The 21,015-nt window shown below is 34.0% G+C and overlaps 1 protein-coding gene across 3 annotated transcripts in view; it reads left to right on the top strand.

Annotated features, from left to right (window-relative positions):
- SREK1 (splicing regulatory glutamic acid and lysine rich protein 1) overlaps window positions 1–20,314 on the top strand; it is a 36,462-nt gene extending 16,148 nt beyond the window's left edge. For 2 of the 3 annotated variants that reach the window (XM_050793744.1, XM_050793746.1), the window contains exons 4-12: window positions 1,916–2,080; window positions 2,221–2,399; window positions 3,594–3,724; window positions 4,584–4,698; window positions 10,012–10,131; window positions 10,544–10,912; window positions 14,891–14,986; window positions 16,959–17,103; window positions 18,140–20,314. In XM_050793744.1, the coding sequence (XP_050649701.1) occupies window positions 1,916–2,080; window positions 2,221–2,399; window positions 3,594–3,724; window positions 4,584–4,698; window positions 10,012–10,131; window positions 10,544–10,912; window positions 14,891–14,986; window positions 16,959–17,103; window positions 18,140–18,289 (1,470 nt within the window). In that variant the 3' untranslated portion in view covers window positions 18,290–20,314. The remainder of the gene's footprint in view (window positions 1–1,915; window positions 2,081–2,220; window positions 2,400–3,593; window positions 3,725–4,583; window positions 4,699–10,011; window positions 10,132–10,543; window positions 10,913–14,890; window positions 14,987–16,958; window positions 17,104–18,139) is intronic. The other variant, XM_050793745.1, reaches the window with a different exon arrangement.
- Window positions 20,315–21,015: the final 701 nt, after the last annotated feature.

Raw genomic sequence — 21,015 nt, 5'->3', positions numbered from 1 at the left:
CTTGGTTTTTGTTTAAAAAATTCTGGCCATATTTATTTTAAAAGAAGTGCCATTTTTCTTCAAAAGGCAACCTAAAGCAAAATAGAAAGCTCTCCTTAATTGGAAGTTGAATCTAGCTTTGTGGTGTTGGATAGGGATTGAATTAAGAAATGAACTATGTGATTGTAGTTAATTTATCTAGATTGTAAGAGTGGTTCCTGAAATTTTGAAGTGCAAAATTTTAGATTTGTAGTTTTTACATAACATTGCTATGCTAAAGACCTACATTCTGATTCTTGGGGGGAAATGTTTTTTAATTGAACTTATGTGTTCAAGGAACAGAATGGTGGTCAGTATGGGTGAAGCATAGTGAGTGAGGGTCATGAGTGTTTGAGATTGGAGGGGATAGATAGGACACAGATTATGGTAGGGCTTTTTAGACCATCGAAAGAGGGGTTTGAATTTTATTCTTAAGGTAATTAGAAACCATTCCTGGGTTTTAAGCAGGGATATGACATGATTTGACATGTTTTAAAAAGATCAGACTGGCTGCTGCGATAATAAGTGACATTGATTTCTTAAACTTCTGCTTAGGAAGTGCCGTTACTTAACAGTTGTTAAATCTTAGTTCTGCGCCATGTTTGTATATATAGTCATTAATGGTCAAAATGTTCTCTAATAGCAAAGTGGAAATGAAAAGAGTTGTCTTTTTTTTTTGAAAGCTCTTTTAATTCTGAAAAATTTTTTTCTGCTTTCAAATTCTGAGATCTTGTATTTCTTCTAGTTTATGTTCACATTAAAAATGATACGTTCCTTAATGCTGAAAGTAAAAATTGAATTTAGTAGTTACAGAAAGATCATTCAAAGTTTTTAAGGTTTTTGTCCTTTTCCTACCATGGCATAAATAAGGGCTCAATATTTTAGATATATATTCTTAGGTAAACTTTCAGCATGATAATAATATCCATTTCTTAGGGTTGATATGAGGATTAAGTTACTACTTCAGTTAAATTCGATGCTATGATAATTGTTGACTATTAGGAACGCATAGTCTGTTTTTCAATGACCAAGGTACAGTTTATTCTCATTCTTGTGAATTCTGTATTTTCGAATTCACTTAGTAAGTAAAATTTTTTTGAAACCCCACATCAACAGTTGCAGCACTTTTGTGGTCATTTGTGGACATACACAGAGTGATGAAAAATTTGGGTTCGTCTATATGCATGGAGGTCAAAATCTTCTTGTTTTGGCACTCAGGCTGTAAACAGGCACGTAGTCTGTTTAGTGCTATGTTCTTCGAATTGTGCTTTTTGTTGGTGATTTCACTGTTAAGATGGGCCCACAAGTGTAGTGCCAAACTGCTGTCTAGTGTTCCTAAGTACAGGAAGATTGTGAAGTGCCTCATGGAGAAAATATTAAATACATGTATTAGATAAGCTTCATTCAGGCCTGAGTTGTGGTGCTGCTGGCTGTGAGTTCAGTGTTAATGAATCGACAGTATATAACAGATAAGGTGTCTTTAAACAGAAGCACATATAAAATAAGGTTAAATATTTTATTAGTTAATGTAAATGTGACCAGAGGCTCATAGGAACTTCACCCTGTATTTTCCCTGGGAATAATGGTTCAATATTCAATAATTCATTGTTTGTGGAAACTATAGAACATAGCTACCTCAAGTAATGAGAAACAGCCTGTTTTTTAGGGTCAAGTTTAAAAGTGGCTAAAATATCCAGACAGTAAAATACATTTTGAATTACATTTAAAACTAATGTGACCTTATTTTAATAAGTCAGACATATATATGAGTTAAAGTTTGGAGTCCCTAGTCTCCTTTCATTCTCGTTGAGTTCATTCTTTTCAAGATTAGAGAATGGTAGCTTTGGATACTAATAGAAAATATGTGTTCTGTGTGTTTTTTTTCTTCTTTCGATAGCTTGGTGTTTCACTTAGCAGTTTGGGAGCTATACCAGCAGCAGCACTAGACCCCAACATTGCAACACTTGGAGAGATACCACAGCCACCACTTATGGGAAACGTGGATCCTTCCAAAATAGATGAAATTAGGAGAACGGTTTATGTTGGAAATTTGAATTCCCAGGTAACTAATTTAGGAAGAAACAAAGCAGCAGTAGCCCTTATTCTTTTTCTCTTCTTAAAAATCGTATCAGTGGATGCAGTAATATTTACCTGATTTTTTAAATGGATGTATTTTATCAAAGTGTCACTTTGTTTCCTTAGACAACGACAGCTGATCAGCTACTTGAATTTTTTAAACAAGTTGGAGAAGTGAAGTTTGTACGGATGGCAGGTGATGAGACTCAGCCAACTCGGTTTGCTTTTGTGGAATTTGCAGACCAAAATTCTGTACCAAGGGCCCTTGCTTTTAATGGAGTTATGTTTGGAGACAGGCCACTGAAGTAAGAAATCCTAAACAAAGAAATTTTAATGATTTTGAAAAAATTTAAAGTATTTTTGATGTAATTAAGGCTTTTTTTTTTTCTTTTTAATAGTAATTGGCAATTTGTGGAAAGGAAGACTTTGTGTTAAGTATAAATGAATACATGAGATACTTACCATTTTAGTCTTTAAATTCCTTTATTTAGAGACATTTATTTTCTCATTTTCTGTTTTCTAGGTTGTAATTCAATGTTAACATTATTTATATACCTTGCACAACAGTTGTAGGTCTTTTTCATAGACTTTAATAAGTCAGGTTAGTTTTACATTATGACTCTAGACTAATTGAGCAACTTAACATGTAGGTTGAACTATAGTACTTCCAGTAATAACTGTGGTAAATTCAAAATCTCCGGAAGGAAATTATAAGTGCCCACAAGTGTTTTAAACCAGACATTTTGACTTTTAAGGTTTGCTTACATCCTTGTTTGTAAAACGTTGATACAGCCTTCGAGATGAACTCCAGACCGGATACTCTATTTCATGCAGATTATTGAGGCAAATGTAGTTTTGCTTGAATTTCATAGATTGCTTTAGTTACACAATTTGATCAGGATTTTTCTGTTAAAGGATAACTAATTGTTGTTGGTGGGTACTTGTCTTCTCAGTGTGGAAGGGGTAAAGCAAGACACATGACATCCATTCATGTGCATCAGAGAAGGCATTCTTATCTCGTAGAGGAAGAATGTGCCTTGCACATTCAAAGCTATGTCTGACTCAGCCATGGTTCAGGGTTGGTTACAATGATGTACATAATATGATAATATACAGATAGCTTTCCCTTCTTCTAGAGTGTACAGGATATCAATAAGATCTTTTGATCTGAAAATACAAATAATTCATTTTTATATTGGTATCAGCATTTTAATTTATTTTAATTCTAAGCTGTGGAAAAGCACTTAATCTTGTCTGTTTGAATTAAGTTAGCTAGGGTCCAATTTTCTTTTTCTGCCGTTTTTGGTTGTATTAGCAAGGAATGATAGGAAGTGGGGATGAGAGATTAATCATGGTTTTGAGGTTGCTTTTGGGTATTCTGTATTTATATCATTCTCATGTGCTTCTGAGATGTCCTCAAATTTATAAATATGTGTATCATATAAATGTTTGTTTTATAAAATGTGTGTATTTGTGATATGCTAATATTTTTAATTTAGAATAAATCACTCCAACAATGCAATAGTAAAACCCCCTGAGATGACACCTCAGGCTGCAGCTAAGGAGTTAGAAGAAGTAATGAAGCGAGTACGAGAAGCTCAGTCATTTATCTCAGCAGCTATTGAACCAGGTAAGTCCATAACGTTGTTACATAGGTCATAGTTTAAAGATCATAGAATCTTAGAACTGGAAGGAATTTTAGAAATCATCTTGTTCAGTCTCTTCGTTTTACAAACAAGAAGACTGAAACTCAAGAAATAGTAAGTAGCGTACTCATGTCAAAGAAAAACTTAGCACATATTTTATTCTTTTCCGTGATACTGAATTGAGGCACTTTAGTCTGAGCTAATCAGCCCTGAATTTTCATAGCAAAATCAGTGCTCAAAAATGATTTGCTGAAAGCAAAAATGTTATTGCAAGGCTAAAAAGAGTAAATATATTTAAGATGTTATGATTCGGCAGGTTTACTTTTCCTCAACATTTTAATTCTGAAAATAGAAAAGAGAGCCCGTGATTTAGAAAAAAATACAGATACTGTATTTTAGCAAGGTAAAGGAACGCCTATTCAAACTTTTGTGTTGCTAATGAAAATAATTTAAAAACCCATTCTAAAAACATCTAGGTGGTTTACATTTGAGCAGATTTTCTAAATCAACACTCGGAATTTAAGCTTCAATTCTAGCAGAATAAGTGGAGAAAGGACTTAAAATCACTGTCACAGGAATTACAGACATGTTATAATCGTACGTTACGGCAGCAACATAATATTACGAACAGCTGTTTATAATCATCTGGTTTATATGTACTGCTGCAGGGTGGCTGCACTCAACGAGTTTATGCAATGACTTTCTTGGATGTTTCTGAAGGAGGAGGATGTACAGAGAGTAGGCCCCTTGCACTATATGTGGTACATTCCACTTGTGCCTGATTATTAACTGGGATCTTTAATTGTTCTGAGCTTACACTGCAAAGTGGTTTTTTCCTCCCAGAGTCTGGAAAGAGCAATGAAAGAAAAGGCGGTCGATCTCGTTCCCATACTCGCTCAAAATCCAGGTCTAGCTCAAAATCGCATTCTAGAAGGAAAAGATCACAATCAAAGCACAGGTGAGAATTTCTGCTGTCATATTTAAATTTTATTTTAGTTTTGTATTTAAAATATTAAGAGTTTATGAGTTTTTGTCAAAATATCAGAATTTAGAAATTTTAGTAGTGTACACCTGAAGTGTGATCACCATTAAATACTGTTCTAATTGTAATTCTGTAGTTGAGAATGAAATTTTGTCTAATGATATTTAATTTTTAAATATTTGAACTTATTTTTATTTTTAGAAATTAGTTTTGTGTCTAAAGATACTCTATTCCAGATTTTTCTAAGAGTAAACTAGTCTTTATATAGAAGTGACAAAAGCTGTTTTCATTCTTCATGTCGAGAAAAGGGAACATACTTAGTGACTATGCTGAAAATAATTGCTCAAGTTGCAGCTTTTTTGTTTTCTTTTCCCAGTCTATTCCAGGTCTGGGGAACACCACCCCAGATCTTAGTTTCGCGCAGTTCCCTATTTTCAGTACCATGTGTCCAAAGGAACACTTTGAGTCCTTGGTATTGCTGGTGATAAGAGCCTCCTCTGCCCACTTTTGGACCTGAAACACAGGAGTAACATGCAGTTTCAACTTCAGTTATAGTACTTTGCTTAAGCTCTCTTATTTTTCATCATAGCTTTGTCCTTTTGATTTTCTTTATCTGTCATTTCTTTGGTATAAAGGGAACCTCAAAATACAAACTTGGCAATACCATCTTGATTGGAAGTACCCTAAAGATCATTACTAAAGTTACAAATTTTGTTGTGTTTTTTAAGGTACGGAGGGGCTGTTGTTGAAATGTGAAAATATATATAGTGGATTCTAATTGCATGTTATATGTACATATGTACTCATACATATGCCTTGAGAGAACAGAGAGGGAAGAGTATATCTGCGTATGTTGGGGTTTTAAAGAAGGAGAAAGGATTTGGGGGAGGGAAAAGGAACCAGTTTATTGTCCATTGTTTTACCAGCAGGCTCAGTTTACTTTTTTGTGTGTTTGTGTGTGTTGATCAAGGAGATTCAAAGAATGAGGAAAAATAGGATGTTCTTTCTTAGATTCTAGTAAACAGGTATACACCAGATATTCTAGTGTATACTTGTCTATCCTTAGTTTGCAAAATCTCCTTTAGAATTTGGTTTTACTGCCTTTATCCAAGGACTTACAGTAAGGCACTTTCAGAACCAAGTGAAGGAGGTTGTTTCATGTACAAGAAATAAGGCAGTGCAGCAGAGGCCAAATTAGGAAAGGATAGTGCAACAGAAGCTGCAGTGGTACTAGACTGTGGATATTTCCATACGTTGACAGGATGTGGTGAGGGTAAAGGAAATCAAGGAAATAATAGAATTGGTCTGAAGAGTAATATTACAACTTCTTTTCTGAGGAAGATTGATGACCTGAATCTCATTGTGTTGATTGTAAGAGAGAGCTAATGTCCAAGACTGAAACGAGTTGAAACTTGATGATTAATAACATTGTTGTTTCTTTGATGATCTAAGTGAAGTTTTATGTGCTTTTTGAAATTATAGCAAATAATTTTGCTATCTACTGTGAGGTTTTTGTTTTTAAGTATATACAGATATTCCCCCCTCCAAGAGTTTGTGGGGGAGGGGTTATTCAGTCTAAACTGAAATTTGTTGATTAGTATTCTTATTTATGGGAGTACTTTTGTGTAGATCTGTCTATACAAATGTACACAAAAGGTCTACGTAGCATTAGAAATAATGTATATATGTTCCTTTGTTGTTTTTTTTTTTTAAATGCAGTCTCAGTCTGTTGCCCAGGCTGGAGTGCAGTGGCTCTTTCTGGGCTCACTGCACCCTCCACCTCCCAGGCGCAAGTGGTCCTCCCACCTCAGCTTCTTGAGTAGCCGAGCCACAGACAAGCACCACCACGCCTGGCTAATTTTGTATTTTTTGTAGAAACGGGGTTTTATCGTACTGCCCAGGTTGGTCTCGAACTCCTGAGCTCAAGTGATCCTCCCGCCTTCATCTCCAAAAGTGCTGGGATTACAGGCGTGGTATACATGTTCTTAACTGGCATGTATACATACATACATATTTTTGTCAGCATATTCTGTTTTTGTGCACGCATGTGGAAATGTAGCCTTAAGTTCATGAACAAATACAAAAGAGAATGAGTTCTCTTTAAATGAGAAAAAAAAAAAATTCCTTACCTAAAAACATTTGACTTGAAGATTCTGACCTGGAAGGATCCCGCTATCCCCCAGAAATCAGGAAGGGGATGATAGGCCTTTCTTGTCATTTCTTCCTCTACTAGCGGAAGTTGATGTTCTTGAATCTCACCCTGACCTATTAGTCTTAGCACGAGCGTGGGTTGCAGGAACCCTTTAACTTAAAGGCCCACCTTCTACTTTTTCACCATTTTCAAATGCTTCTAGAGCCATGCTTCCTACCTCCCATCCCTCCCCCCACAGCCTTTCCCTGTTCCTTCCCCTTCTTATGGTTAGAGAGAGGAAGGAGTTTCTTGTCACTGTGACCTTGGCTAGGACTAGGGAGGTATGTTTCCATTTTGTCCAAGTTTTGATGCCTGTTTTATTTATTGAGACATAGAAAAGATGGATAGTACTATAATTGTTATAATTTTAAGTTTATAGATTAGCACAGGAACTACTAGACATTTTATAATATTTTAATGGAAAACAACTGATTTACAAATGAACTTTGCAGCATAATGGTAAGTTGTTGTTTATTTACAGTTTAATTTAAAAATATGATTTTACATTTTCAGAATACAATTTCTCATTAAAAATGAGAGCTACTAGTGATAAATCTTTAGTTAGATTAGATCTGCTCTTGACTGCTTTTAGCATTCTTAATCAGAAAACTACTAGTGGGTAAGATTGACATGAAAATATTTAATGTCACAGTTAAAATGTAATAATTACTCTTAGTCACTGTCTTTTGACATCTCAGCTGCAGGGTAAGGTTGGAAGCCAAGTGATCAGTGCTTTTTATTTAACTTATTTATGAGAGTTATACTTAATTTTTTAAAGTAAGTTTTTTTGCTTAAGGTTGGAGAGCATTGCTTTGAGGAAAACAAAAGAATTGTATTTTTAGCAAGGACAGCTTAAAACAAATCTTATAGTAAGACTTTTTATTAAGTATATAGAAGCAAAGGCACTTTAAAAGATTACCCTGTGTGGATATCTGTAAATGGACTAATAATGTTCTCAGTTTTTCGGTTTTGCCTTAACATCTACTCCTTAACCTTCATGGCTCTTAAGTTACTAGTGATAAAGATTTCAGTGAGCTATGAATTATCTTTTTGTATTAAAAACGTGGTATATGATTTCTTATCTAGGGTCTTTGGAAAAAAATGAAAAATAATGTATGTTGAACCAAATGAGGCTAAAAAAATATATATGGAATGAAGACAATTGTATATTATTTTTAAAGCCAAATAGTAGATGAGTAGTTTAAATGGAAATTAGCTATTGAAATTTTGATTTGTAGTGTTGATTAGTATTTTAATCAACATTTTGACTAAACTGAAAAATGTGTTTAAAAACAAAAAATGATTTTGTTATTAATGAGGATTATTTGGAGGTTTTTCTGGTTCAGAGCATACCACAAAGCATGGTCTTTTTCTTTTTTCTTTTCTTTTTTTGAGATGGAATCTCACTCTGTTGCCCAGGCTGGAGTGCGGTGGCGCGATCTTGGCTCACTGCAACCTCCGCCCCCTGGGTTCAATTGATTCTCCCACCTCAGCCTCCCGAGTAACTGGGACTACAGGTGCATGTCACCATACCCAGCTAATTTTTGTATTTTTAGTAGAGACAGGTTTCACCACGTTGGCAAGGCTGATCTTGAAATCCTGACCTCAAGTGATCCACCTGCCTCGGCCTCCCAAAGTGCTGGGATTACGGGTGTGAGCCACTGTGCCCAGCCCAACTATATTTCTTTTACTGATAATTGCTCTAAGTTAATTTATTAAAACATGACTATCAAGATGAGTTTTAGCTGTATAAAGGATACTTATGGAAGTTCATTCAGCTTCCTTGGAATATATACATAAAGATAAAAAGTTTACATTTAATGTTAACTTTTAATAATGATGACATTGAGAGTTAAGAGTTTTAAACATTTACTTTTTGCTAGAGAATACTCCACAGTTTTACATACATCATCAGTTTTAATCCTCATGACAGCCCTAAGAGATGTAGGTATGATTCCTAGTCTACTTTATAGAGGAAGAAACTCAGGCTTGGAGAGGTTAAGTGACTAGCCGGAGTTCTCACAGGTAGTGTGTGGCAGAGCTGACTCTCAGAGCCAGATTGTCAGACTCCAAAGCTGTTGAGTCTAATCACTTTGCTATTTAAGTTGTGTGCGTCTGTTTTGTTAACATTTTAGTAAGTAGTTAGTATACCTCATTATGAAAAAAATCAAATTCTCAAAACATTTTTTCAGTGAGAAAGGGGGCCTAGTCCAAATTAAAATAACAGTTACCTTCCCTGCAATTGAATGTTTCCTGCAGTTAAAGGTTTCTTTTCATACAGGTTGAGACTCACAAATTTGAAAATCTGAAATCCAAAAGGCTTCAAGATCCAAAACTTTTTGAACACTTTCGTGATGCTCAAAAAAATGCTTACTGGAGCATTTTGGATTTTTCAGTTGTGTGTTTGGGATGCTCAACCAGTTTTATACACGTGTGTATGTATATAATGCAGATATTCCAAAATCTCCCAAAATGTGAAATTCAAAATACTTTTGGTTCCAAGCATTTCACATAAAGGATACTCAACCGGTAGCTGTGATTATAGTTACACATAATTTTTTAACTTGATATAGTTAAATCAAGGCATTGTAAATCCAATATTTGATTATATCTAGTTTTAACTTATGATTAATGATTTTTATTTTCCTGTCACAGTAGCGCTGTCATTAGGACTGTGCTTCCTTATATATTCTTTTTGTTTGTTGACAAACAGTACACATTCACAGGAACTACTGAACCATGTAACCACTACTCCCTATCATGATGTGTTATGACCAGATTACATGCAAGTCAACAGGGAAAAATCTTCTATACTGATTGGAGGCACAAAATGACTAGCAAAAGCCACATCTAAAACTACACGAAATAACTGTTAAATTCTTTGTTTCTGTCTCTGTTCCAGACAGTGAAATATCCAGGAAAGTTTCCAATAAACGTTGGGATTATGTAACTAAAGTATTATTTAAGAGAAAATTAAAAAATATTGTCAAATACTGTTAGGACAGATTTTAAGTTTTCTTGTTTGAAGGATCGTAAATTCTTAAAAGTTGAAATTCTAAGAATAAGTTTTGATATTCTAACAATTTGTTTTTCTTTAGAAGTAGATCCCATAATAGATCACGTTCAAGACAGAAAGACAGACGAAGATCTAAGAGCCCACATAAAAAACGCTCTAAATCAAGGGAGAGACGGAAGTCAAGGAGTCGTTCGCGTTCACGGTGAGTTTTAGAGAAATTAACAATAATTTTTTTTTCCTCAGAGTTCTATTAGTGCTCAGGGATAATATTTTAATTGGCTTCATTTGTTAAAAATCTGTTGTAGTTTAGGTTTTTAATGAGAGAAATGAAACCTTTTTTATTGTTTTAGTAATCTAGTATTAGTATTGATTACTATTGATTTGAATCTGATGTCAGTGTGACTCATGAGGTTTCCAAACTACTCACTTCAGCTTGTATAATATTAATAGCTTTGTTTAGCAGCTTCTTGTACACCTGAGTTTCATGAAAATGTATATGTAAATATCTGTAGCTGCTATAAATTGTCTTGTGTTGGTAATTGTTGAAGAGAGAGGTCTTTTTGGAGGTGGTAGAATTATTTTAGTTACGAATTTATTTATTTTTGTTTTTAAAGGGACAAGAGAAAAGACACTCGAGAAAAGATCAAGGAAAAGGAAAGAGTGAAAGAGAAAGACAGGGAAAAAGAGAGAGAGAGGGAAAAGGAACGTGAAAAAGAAAAGGAACGGGGTAAAAACAAAGATAAAGACCGGGACAAGGAACGGGAAAAGGACCGGGAAAAAGACAAGGAAAAGGACAGAGAGAGAGAACGGGAAAAAGAGCATGAAAAGGATCGAGACAAAGAGAAGGAAAAGGAACAGGACAAAGAAAAGGAACGAGAAAAAGACAGATCCAAAGAGATAGATGAAAAAAGAAAGAAGGATAAAAAATCCAGAACACCACCCAGGAGTTATAATGCATCGCGAAGATCTCGTAGTTCCAGCAGGTTTGATGATGCTTAAAATTTTTACAAAGGGATTTGCTGATGACAATTGGAAACAAAAATTTTTACGGAGGGAGAAAAGGTTACTGTATGCAAGTGGAACCTGTAAAGTAATATAAAAACGTTTTCTCCTAATTTCAGAGTAAACATTTCTCTAGCAGAGTGGAGAAAGAGATGATACTGGACATTATTTGAAAAGTTTTAGCTATTCTCTGTAACCACTATTTTAATAGAGTAATAATAATTGTTATTTTCTTAGAAGGTGGGATGGCAGGGAAAGGTTACTTTTTAAAAAATGCACAGTAAGAATTTGCCTCTTAGGCTTTTTCCTGGACTTTTCTTGAATGGTGTGATTAATTTTAATATGTAAAATGGTTTCTGAAGTTGCAGTGTTAGCCTTCTTTGTCACCTAAGTTAATTTTTATCCTTATTTTGTTAAGTGCATAACATTTAAATTTTGGTTATGTTTTATTTTGTCAGTTTTAGAGGTTGGAGTTTTTCCTTAGGACTGTGATTTCAGTTTATTAATAGGTTTACTACCACCAGGTGGCAGCAGGTTGCCATAGTAACAGCTGAACAATGAGAACAACCTTGAGATTTGAGATTATCTAAACCTACATCCTTTACTTCAGATGATACCATGACTATAAATGGAAGTTCCTAACTTGTACTATACTATCTTAAAAATATTAAATATATATTAGCACGTTTTTAAAGATATTCTTAAGATGGTTTTTTAATAGAAAATAATTTGAGATAAAGGAATATATGTTTCCCGTTTTTAAAACTTGTGCTTTAGTAGTTTATTTTTAATACCAGCCTTTGACTAGATAATAAAAGATAATCGTAGACCTTTATTGTGCACTTACTATATGCCAGACATCATGTCAGCAGACTTTTTCATGTTTCACCTTGTTTAATCCTCACAACAGGCCTGGGAGAAGATTATTATCATCGCTGTTTTAAAACATGAGGAAGCTGACGCTCTGTACAAGAAATATAGTAATCCTTTTAGTTTATTTTAGAGATTAAGTTTGAGAATTCTCTCACTAGTACTTGGTACTTACTTTTAAAGACTACCTCAGAAGCGCAAAGTTGAAAGCAATAGTATATGTTAAAACAAGGCTGAAAATAAACAGATCACTGCTTTATTTCAGCACGTTGAACCACAAATTGAAGAATTAATGTAACCTCATTTGCTGTGGGTATCGGTTTGAGCCTTGTAACTGCACCTTTACTGCAAAGTGATTTTGTTGATTCTGAGTCACACGTGCCTTTGTGTTTCTGTGATTGTTTAGACATTACCTTTCACAGCACCAAATACTATTTTAATTCCTTTTTAATAACTTGAATTTACTTTTCCTGATGACATGGGAATATTTAACTTTTTCTTGGGCCATTTTAAGTTGTTTGGTGTAGAGGAAAGTTCAAGTGTTCACATTCATTCCTAAATATATATGTATATATTTTTCGAGACAATGTCTTGCTCTGTTGCCCAGGATGGAGTGCAGTGTCATGATCTGGACTCACTGCAGCCTCCACCTTCCCGGTTCAAGTGATTCTCGTACGTCAGCCTCCAGAGTAGCTGGGATTACAGGTGTGCACCACCATGCCTGGCTAATTTTTGTATATTTAGTAGAGACGGAGTTTCACCATGTTGGTCAGGTTGATCTTGAACTCCTGGCCTGAAGTGATCTGCCCTCTTTGGCCTCCCAAAGTGCTGGGATTACAGGTGTGAGTCACCGCACCTGGCTCAAATGTATTCTTCAATAACATCTGGGGCCTTGAGAATAAAAGATGACTGACATTAGTTCATAAAGGCAGCAATTTGGAATATTTCATGCTTTCAGAAGAGCTTGGTAAAGAGTTACAATTTCTTTCTTTGAATTTTTTTTTTTTTTAGACAGAGTGTCACTTCGTCACTCAGGCTAGAATGCAGTGGTGCGATATCTGCTCGCCGCAACCTCCGCCTCTTCAGTTCAAGCGATTTCTCCTGCCTCAGCTTCCTGAGTAGCTGGGATTACAGGCGTGTACCACCACACTCAACTGATGTTTGTATTTTTAGTAGAGATGGGATTTCACCAAGTTGGCCAGGCTGGTCTCAAACTCCTGACCTCAGGTGATCCACCCGCCTCAGCCTCCCAAAGTGCTGGAATTACAGACTTGAGCCACTGCGCCAAGCCAAGAGTTACAATTTCTTGTCTTTTAGCATTTTTCTGCATTTCAGATGTTGATTTGTTACTAAATGAAAAATATTTTAACTGTTCAAAAAATAGTTAATATTCTTATTTCTAACATTGTCTCCTAATTTATACTTTTAAAGAAAATGATATTAAAGAATTTTTTAATGATTAAAAGTTACTGTCAATAAAGGTGATACCAAGAAAGGGAAGGAGAAAACAGTATTTATTGAGCACCTACTCTGTGTCACACTCTATGCTTTGTACATTACAGATTTTATCCTAAATCCTCAACAACCTCGTAAGACTTAAATTATTAATTGTCTTTATTTTTCAGTTGAAAAAACAGATTAGGTTAAGTAATATGATCCTGGTTGTGTAGCTGGGTAAGGTGTATAACTCAAATTTAAGTCTAAATCTCACCAACTTTAGCTGTTAATACTATTTCTTTCTCAAGTAATTGTCTAGCTTGCTGTTGTCTATGGGGACTTTCCTCTCCTTACCATCAGCTAGTGGGTATTAGACATCCACTTGTACATACTGCTTTCTGAACAAATAAGTAAAACAATTACACTGATCAAGGCAGAGCCATTTTGTGTAATCTTAAAGTCTGGAATACACTGACATTCACATGCTATGTAAAAAGTATTTTTGGTTCTTAGGCTGAGCTGTTAAGAGAATGGCATTGATGTAATGAAATAAGGTATCTAATTTCCATTTTAGGAAGTGTAATTTTGGAGTGTCTTGGGAATAAAAGTGGAGGAGAGAGTCTTAGGTAGAGGTAGAATTGACTTCTGTTCTCAGAGTTCTTGAACTTTGTATTTTAATGTCTTATTATATATACCGTGTGAGTGTTTTTTATTTTAGAAATGAAAAACTTTGAAAATATTTTATTGTCTCTTAGAATCAGTTTCCTGAGATGGTAAGGATAACATGAATTCCAGAGGATTTGGTTTTTCAGCTATGTGGTCACTGATTATCAGAACTTGTGAGATAGATCATTGGATATGTCCTCATACCATATCCCTTAAATTATAGACCTAGTGAAGTTCCTTGTTTTTGAGTTGAAGTAGTTTAGAATATGTATCATTTGCTAGTCTGATAAGCAAAATGGTTAATAATAAAAACGTAATCTATTTTATAATTATTCCTGTCATACTTACATCTCAGATTGTAACTATTTTGCTTAAATCTAAGCAGCTTTTACACTAAATTTTGAATTAATAGAACAACAGTAATGAAATGATAGGAGGTTGGAGGGAAAAACAATTTCTCTAAAATGATAGTAATGTAAATGCTTTTTAAAGTAGACATTGTTAATTGGGTATAGAAAGCTCACATTTTACAAGCCAATTTATGTTTCAGTTCTTGAAAAGGGCCTGTTACTTCATTATAATCCACAGTGGGGCAGTGAGGAGCTAGATACCTGACAAAGTATTTGATAAACAAAACATGTTTTAGCTACTGAGAAAGAACATACTTGAGAGAAGCAGAAACACCATTAATATTTTTTCTACTGAAGAAATTGTTCGAATAAATGAGGTGAAAAGGAGGAGGTCTTCTACCCTTCCTAATATGAAGTCTTAGATGATGTTTTCATCAGTCTGTAAAATTTATGATTCATAATTTGACCCACTCTAAAGTTAGGTAATTGAACATGTTCATAAAGGACATAAGTTTAAACTGGCCTCTAAAAAATACTGTTCATATGAGAATATCAAGGACCCTTTTGCTTTTGTATATTTGAATTGCCCTTTATTTTAATTGCTGTTTTTAAAAATGATGTATTTTTGGCTTTCAGGGAAAGGCGTAGGAGGAGGAGCAGGAGTTCTTCCAGATCACCAAGAACGTCAAAAACCATAAAAAGGAAATCTTCTAGATCTCCGTCCCCTAGGAGGTAGGTTGGAAACTTGTGCTAAAACTAAACAGGAGAAAGCAAGAAATATTTTTAAATATTTTAAATTTATCTCTTTATTTTTTAACTTTATATTTTGAATGAATAATATATATGCATCATTCAGAAATTAAAGATAAAAAGTTATATATCAGGAAGTCTTAATTTCCACTCGTGCCCATCTACACTGTCCCCATAAGTAATGACTTCATGAGGTTTTTTTGTATATGTTTCCAGTTTCATATACAGATAACAAGATGAGCATGTATCATTTTTTTCTAATACAAAAAGTAACACAAAATACACACTGTTGTGCACTTGCTTTTGTCATTTAACTACCAGGAAGTCTTTTTGTCACTTGACGAGGTCAGAGAGAGCTTCTTCAATTCCTTTTTATAATTGCATAGGCTTCCATTGTATGGCAGTACCTTGGTTATTTAACTAGGCTACAGTAGAAGGGGTTTTTTTGAATTTTCTTACCATAAATTATGTAATGCTATAATTAATAACTTTGGACTTAAGTTGTTTTTAGTGTGCATGTGTGTAGGAAAAATCTGAAGAAGTGGCATTGTTAGGTTAGGTAATAAGCATGTTTGTAATTTTTGAGAGCTATTTCCAAATTATCCTCTACAAGGGTTTGCAGCAGTTTGCAGTCTTAATTATGAGAGAAGTGACCACTTCATACATTTGAAAGCCATTTGTATTTCTTTTTCTGCGAATTGTCTGTATACTCTGACCATTTTTCTGTTGGCCTTTTTGTTTCCTTTTCTGTTTCCAAGAACTCTTTTATTATAGGGAGTTTATTGTTTAGTGATGTGATTATAAATATCATTCTCAGTTTGCTGTTTCTTTTAAAAAATGGTGAGACTTGATTTTACAAAGGTTTTTCATTTTTAAAATAACTTTCTCTTTTTCTTCTATGACTTCTTATGTGAGTCAAAAACTGATAAAAGACTTTTCCTATTCCAAGATTATGATAGAACTTTTTGTTTTTCTTGAACTTTTGTGGTTTTATAGACTTATGATGACAAGTCTTCTGTCCAGGAATGTGGTGTATCTGATGAGACTGGGCACGTTCAGGGTGATAATGGCTGTAGACAAGGAATGTGGTATATCTTATTTAGGCCATCCTTAGTGTTTTCAGGAGTATTTCAGCGTTTGTTTCATACAGGGTTTATGCATGTCTTAATTCCTAGAAATTTTTGTTGTTGCTGTTGGAAATGAGGTATTTTCTTTCATTATGTTTAATTGGAGGTTAGGTTTGTACGTAGGAAAGTTATTGATTTCTGTATATTTATTTTTTTAATCCCACTGCCTTACTAATTGATTATGGTTTTTTAGATGATTTTCTGTGATTTTCCAGCAGAGGGATCTTTTGTTTATATAGGTTTTTGGCTTTTGTGAGAATAACGGAAGGCTTAGGATACTGTAGATGCAGGTCATATTTGTATTTTTGAAACAAATGCTTTACCCAGGAAAGTCAAAACTTTTGTCTTACAAACTGAAATTACACAAAAAGATACATTCAGAAAATGTCACTCCTGTCTCCATTCCTTCTGCCTTGTTCCCATTCATCCTGTGTAATTGACAAATCATTTGATTGTCTTTTCTTTGTTTCTCTTTGCAAAATGAGGCAGATACATATTCATTTGGTTTTATTTTCTCCTTATTGCAATACATAAACAAATCTTGAATATTCGAAAACTATTAAATAGGCTATACCAAACAGTGTTTTATGAGAATGTATGGTGCCTCTGCCAAAATGACTTGTGTATCCTTAAGAAACTAACTGGGGTAAGGGTGGAGTAGGTCAGGTTGTAGGTCTCATTTATGTTACTTTGCAAACCAGCTTACTGTTAATGCTTATTAACAATGCATTATTTTAGATATCCAGTGTTAGAAAAGGATATCTTGTCAAGAACATAATCGATCTTCAGTTGCTTAGAATTTAACTGACATATCAATATTCTTATAGCAGAAATAAGAAGGATAAAAAGAGAGAAAAAGAAAGGGACCACATCAGTGAAAGAAGAGAGAGAGAACGTTCAACGTCTATGAGAAAGAGTTCTAATGATAGAGATGGGAAAGAGAAGTTGGAGAAGAACAGTACTTCACTTAAAGTAAGCAGTAGTCATTCGGTGTCTGGCACTTGAGATTGTTCTTTATTGCATACAAATGGTTTTAGACTGAAAGCTCTTTGGGGAACAGTGTCTTGTACATTGTTGGCATTTTAAAATATTTAAAATATTTAATTGGTAATTAAAAAAACTAAATGTTGAAGAGATAAGAGCCAATTAAAACTAAAATAAAACTAAATTAAATCATAACGTGGCATGCAAGAAAAATTTAAGAAATCAACAGTAACAAATGTATTTGATTTTATATAGATAGTATTTCTGCCTGATGCCATTTTCCTCAATTTATGTTTTAACAAATTTGAAAAGACTTTGTGTGGTTAACATTAGGTTTGTTGTGTTAGAATACCTAATGGAAAACCACATTCCACCAAGTGAGCTTTTTTGTCACTTGGATAAATAAGTAGTTGTGAATTAAGTTACTTACTTATATTTGTATTTTGAAATTATGAATTTTGGAACATCTGTCTTACAGTTTTATGTACTATAATACTGATAGAGGATTATCATCATCATCAATAACATTGATAACATTTATTAAGCATTTACGATGTTCCGGGCACTGTTTGTTCTTATTTAATTCTCGTTTAAATTGAGGGTAGAAATTGGAGTGTTCTTGAACAGCCTTTTCCAGGAGGCATAATGACTTCCTTTTCTACATTTCCTTATTTTTGCTGCATTGGTTTCCAGATTAAAAATATATCCTGGCATCCTTGGAAATTATTTCACTCTTTCAATAGATCTGTCTCACTTTTTCAAGTCTGTCAGCAACATTTATTGAGCACTTGCTTAAAATTTCTTTTCACCAATTCTAATTTAATTTCCATGGATTGTCCATCTTTTATGAGAATACAAAGGGGAAATTGATAGTGTTTGCGTATTCTTTACATGTGAAAACGTAATGGGAGAAAATAATACCCAGTTTTTTTAATTCGCAAAAGATAAAGTTTCACATTTTTGTCATAATAGGAGGCAGTTCTTGAGGAAAATAGTAAATGCATACGTTAATTACTCTTTGTAGGAGAAGGAGCACAATAAAGAACCAGATTCAAGTGTGAGCAAAGAAGTAGATGACAAGGATGCACCAAGGACTGAGGAAAACAAAGTACAGCACAACGGGAATTGTCAGCTGAGTGAAGAAAACCTCTCTACCAAAACAGAAGCAGTATAGGACCGACAAGTGTACCTCTGCACTCAATGCTGGAATCAAATCCAAAGCTTTTAATTCTCTCAACAAGATGTAAACAGGAAAGAAATCTAGTTGAGCGTAAAGATAGGATCTAACAGCTTTTCCAGTTGTTAGATGACTTTGTGACCATCTTGTTATTGAGTAAGAAAATAAAGCATGGACATCATGAAAATAACAGATGTTACCCAAACTCATCTTCTAAAAATCTGTGTATTTCCATGGTGGCTGACACACTTGTCATGTGATTTGTTAGTGTTTGCCAAGAACCATTGCAAATAAATTGAACATCAAAGATCCAAGTTTGTACTATCCCTAAAGACTGGAGATAAGCATTGGAGGCTCTTTTAAAAAATGCTAGTTACTGAATTTTGTATTGTTTTACTTTTTTTTAATTTCAGTATATACAGTTTGATGATGTGCTTGAAATTGGTGCAAATATATACACACCCTTGTAAGTGCAAAGTATGTAAGAAGTTTTAACATTTACTTCACAGGACTTATGGTGATTGTGTTAAATTCTCACTATTGTGTTTTCTTTGGCTCACTGTTTAGGACAGTTTTTCTTTAAAATAGTTTTGCAGATTAAAATTGCTTAAATAAGTGGATTCAAAAACTGACAATGCATGCTACTGTTCTCTTTCAAAAGGAAGAGCAACTGTGTTGAATACTAATAATGATGAATTAGTATTCAGTGTTTAGAATCATTGGGTCTACCTGCAAAATGAGCATTTCTTTTTAAATTTTCTTGACATTTCCAAGCTTATTATGAATAATATTGCAGTGTGTCTTGTCAGCTGTAGGTGGCAAAGGTGCCCTTATAAAAAGAAAACTGGCTTTTCAAAATGGGCTATGGGAGCACAAGCTGAAGCTTTAGTGCCTTCTACAATGTGGTATACTGTTTTCTAGAATTTTATATGTGCTAGTCATTCTCAATTCATACGGAATCTAGATGGATATTTCATTCATACCTGTAGAGAAGTGTGTAAGTGGTATGTCAGAACAGCTTCTTACTGATTTCACCTGATACGAGAAGGAAGTCCTGTTTTCAAGAATGACATTAGAGTCATGCAGCTTTGGGACCATCAGTTTTATACTGTGATAATTGAAAATGAAACGTGTTCTTATTTTCCTTAAATAGAAGGAAACCCTTTAGTTCTCTACATTGGATGGCCTTATTACCTCTCAATCATCTTTTCATAAATGATGTGCAGAAATTGTACTTAAGGACTTAGGAGTATATGGGAGGTTATTGGTTTTATGTTTAAGGATACGTTTACTTGAGTTTAAGATACAGGTCATCCATCATTCTTAGGCTCACTTTTTACAGAAAGTATGCAAACAGTAAAGTGACAACACTGCTAATGTTTTTCCCCAGTACTATAACTTGTGGTTTCTGAACTCATTATTATTGTATTTTCAAAAAAGTAATACCTTTTAATTAGTGTATTAAAAAATTAAGTATAATTATTTTAATGCAATCTAATACAATCAGATTACTCAGTTGCCTTACCTCATGGGAAGAGTTTCTTTTCTAGATCTAAAAAGCTGAATAGCATGTTCGTTACTTGGTTTCAACTAGAGTTTTCTTTTAATGTTAATAAGATTGAAACTTTAGTATTTGGTGGGGAATGGAAAGAGTTGCCCTTATTGCAAGTAATGAAGCCTGATTTGATTATGAAGCTGCTTAATCACTCTTCATGTGTTCAGAATTACTGTTTTTTTGTTTGTTTTTCCTTTTTGTCACTGTGTACATTAAAATTTTGGAAGATGCTTTACTATGTAAAGTATAGATGGTCATTTTAATCATTCAGCCACATATGGTTGGCTGGTAAACAGCTTATTCTGATACAAGAATGCTTGGGTGCATATGGAAAGATTGTGAAAGAGTGTGTCTTGCATCAACAGCTGTCTTATTTATGATATATAAGTAGAAATAGAGCAAATGTTGTTGGAATCTGTTATTTTTAGTACCATTTCTTTAATAAAGCTAAGTATTTTAGAGGAAAATATTTGTTTATGCATTTCAAAAAAGCATTTTAGTTTTATCCTGCTTGTTTTAGTTGGCATTGAGATTGTTGTGACGTGGAGAGTGTGTGTTTGTGTGGTGTCTATAAAACAAGTCATTTAAGGTATGAGTGTTTTCTTGTACTCTGGACCTATTACATGTTTTTTTATGCCGGTAATTAACATTTAATTTGGTTCCTGCTGCTAATTATTTTCTTTGCTGATATTTATTCAGCTTTAAAATAATCTTACTATAATCTTGAAACGCTGATTTGTAAAAACTAAGAATGAGTAGGAATACAAGAGATCTGGAGAAACAAATCAGATTGTTATTGGGGTTTAACATTTTCTTATTTGGGCTTATGGAAGCAAGGCATTCTGAGGTCTAGAGGGATGTGTGTGCGCACGTGTGTATCTGTTTGAGACATACTTTCTCTGTTGACTTAAAAGAGCTCATATTTTCATTCGTTTATTTTCTTTCAGGGTATTTTGTTTTTTTCTTTAAGACTTCTTTTTTTTAAATCCCAGGTAGATGTTGTCAGATAAACTTGAGGTAAGGCCAAGAAGACAGACATTTTATACTTGATACTTTCTGTAATTATCTTTTTTTAGCTTGATTACGTAGAGTACACTCTGTTCCTTAAGTTGTAGTTGCTATTTATCATTGTAGACAAATTCTGTTGCCTTTCAGCAACGTATACTGA

The sequence above is a fragment of the Macaca thibetana genome, chromosome 6, assembly GCF_024542745.1.
Source record: "Macaca thibetana thibetana isolate TM-01 chromosome 6, ASM2454274v1, whole genome shotgun sequence".
Taxonomy (NCBI): domain Eukaryota; kingdom Metazoa; phylum Chordata; class Mammalia; order Primates; family Cercopithecidae; genus Macaca; species Macaca thibetana.
This window is presented reverse-complemented; position numbering and strand designations above follow the sequence as displayed.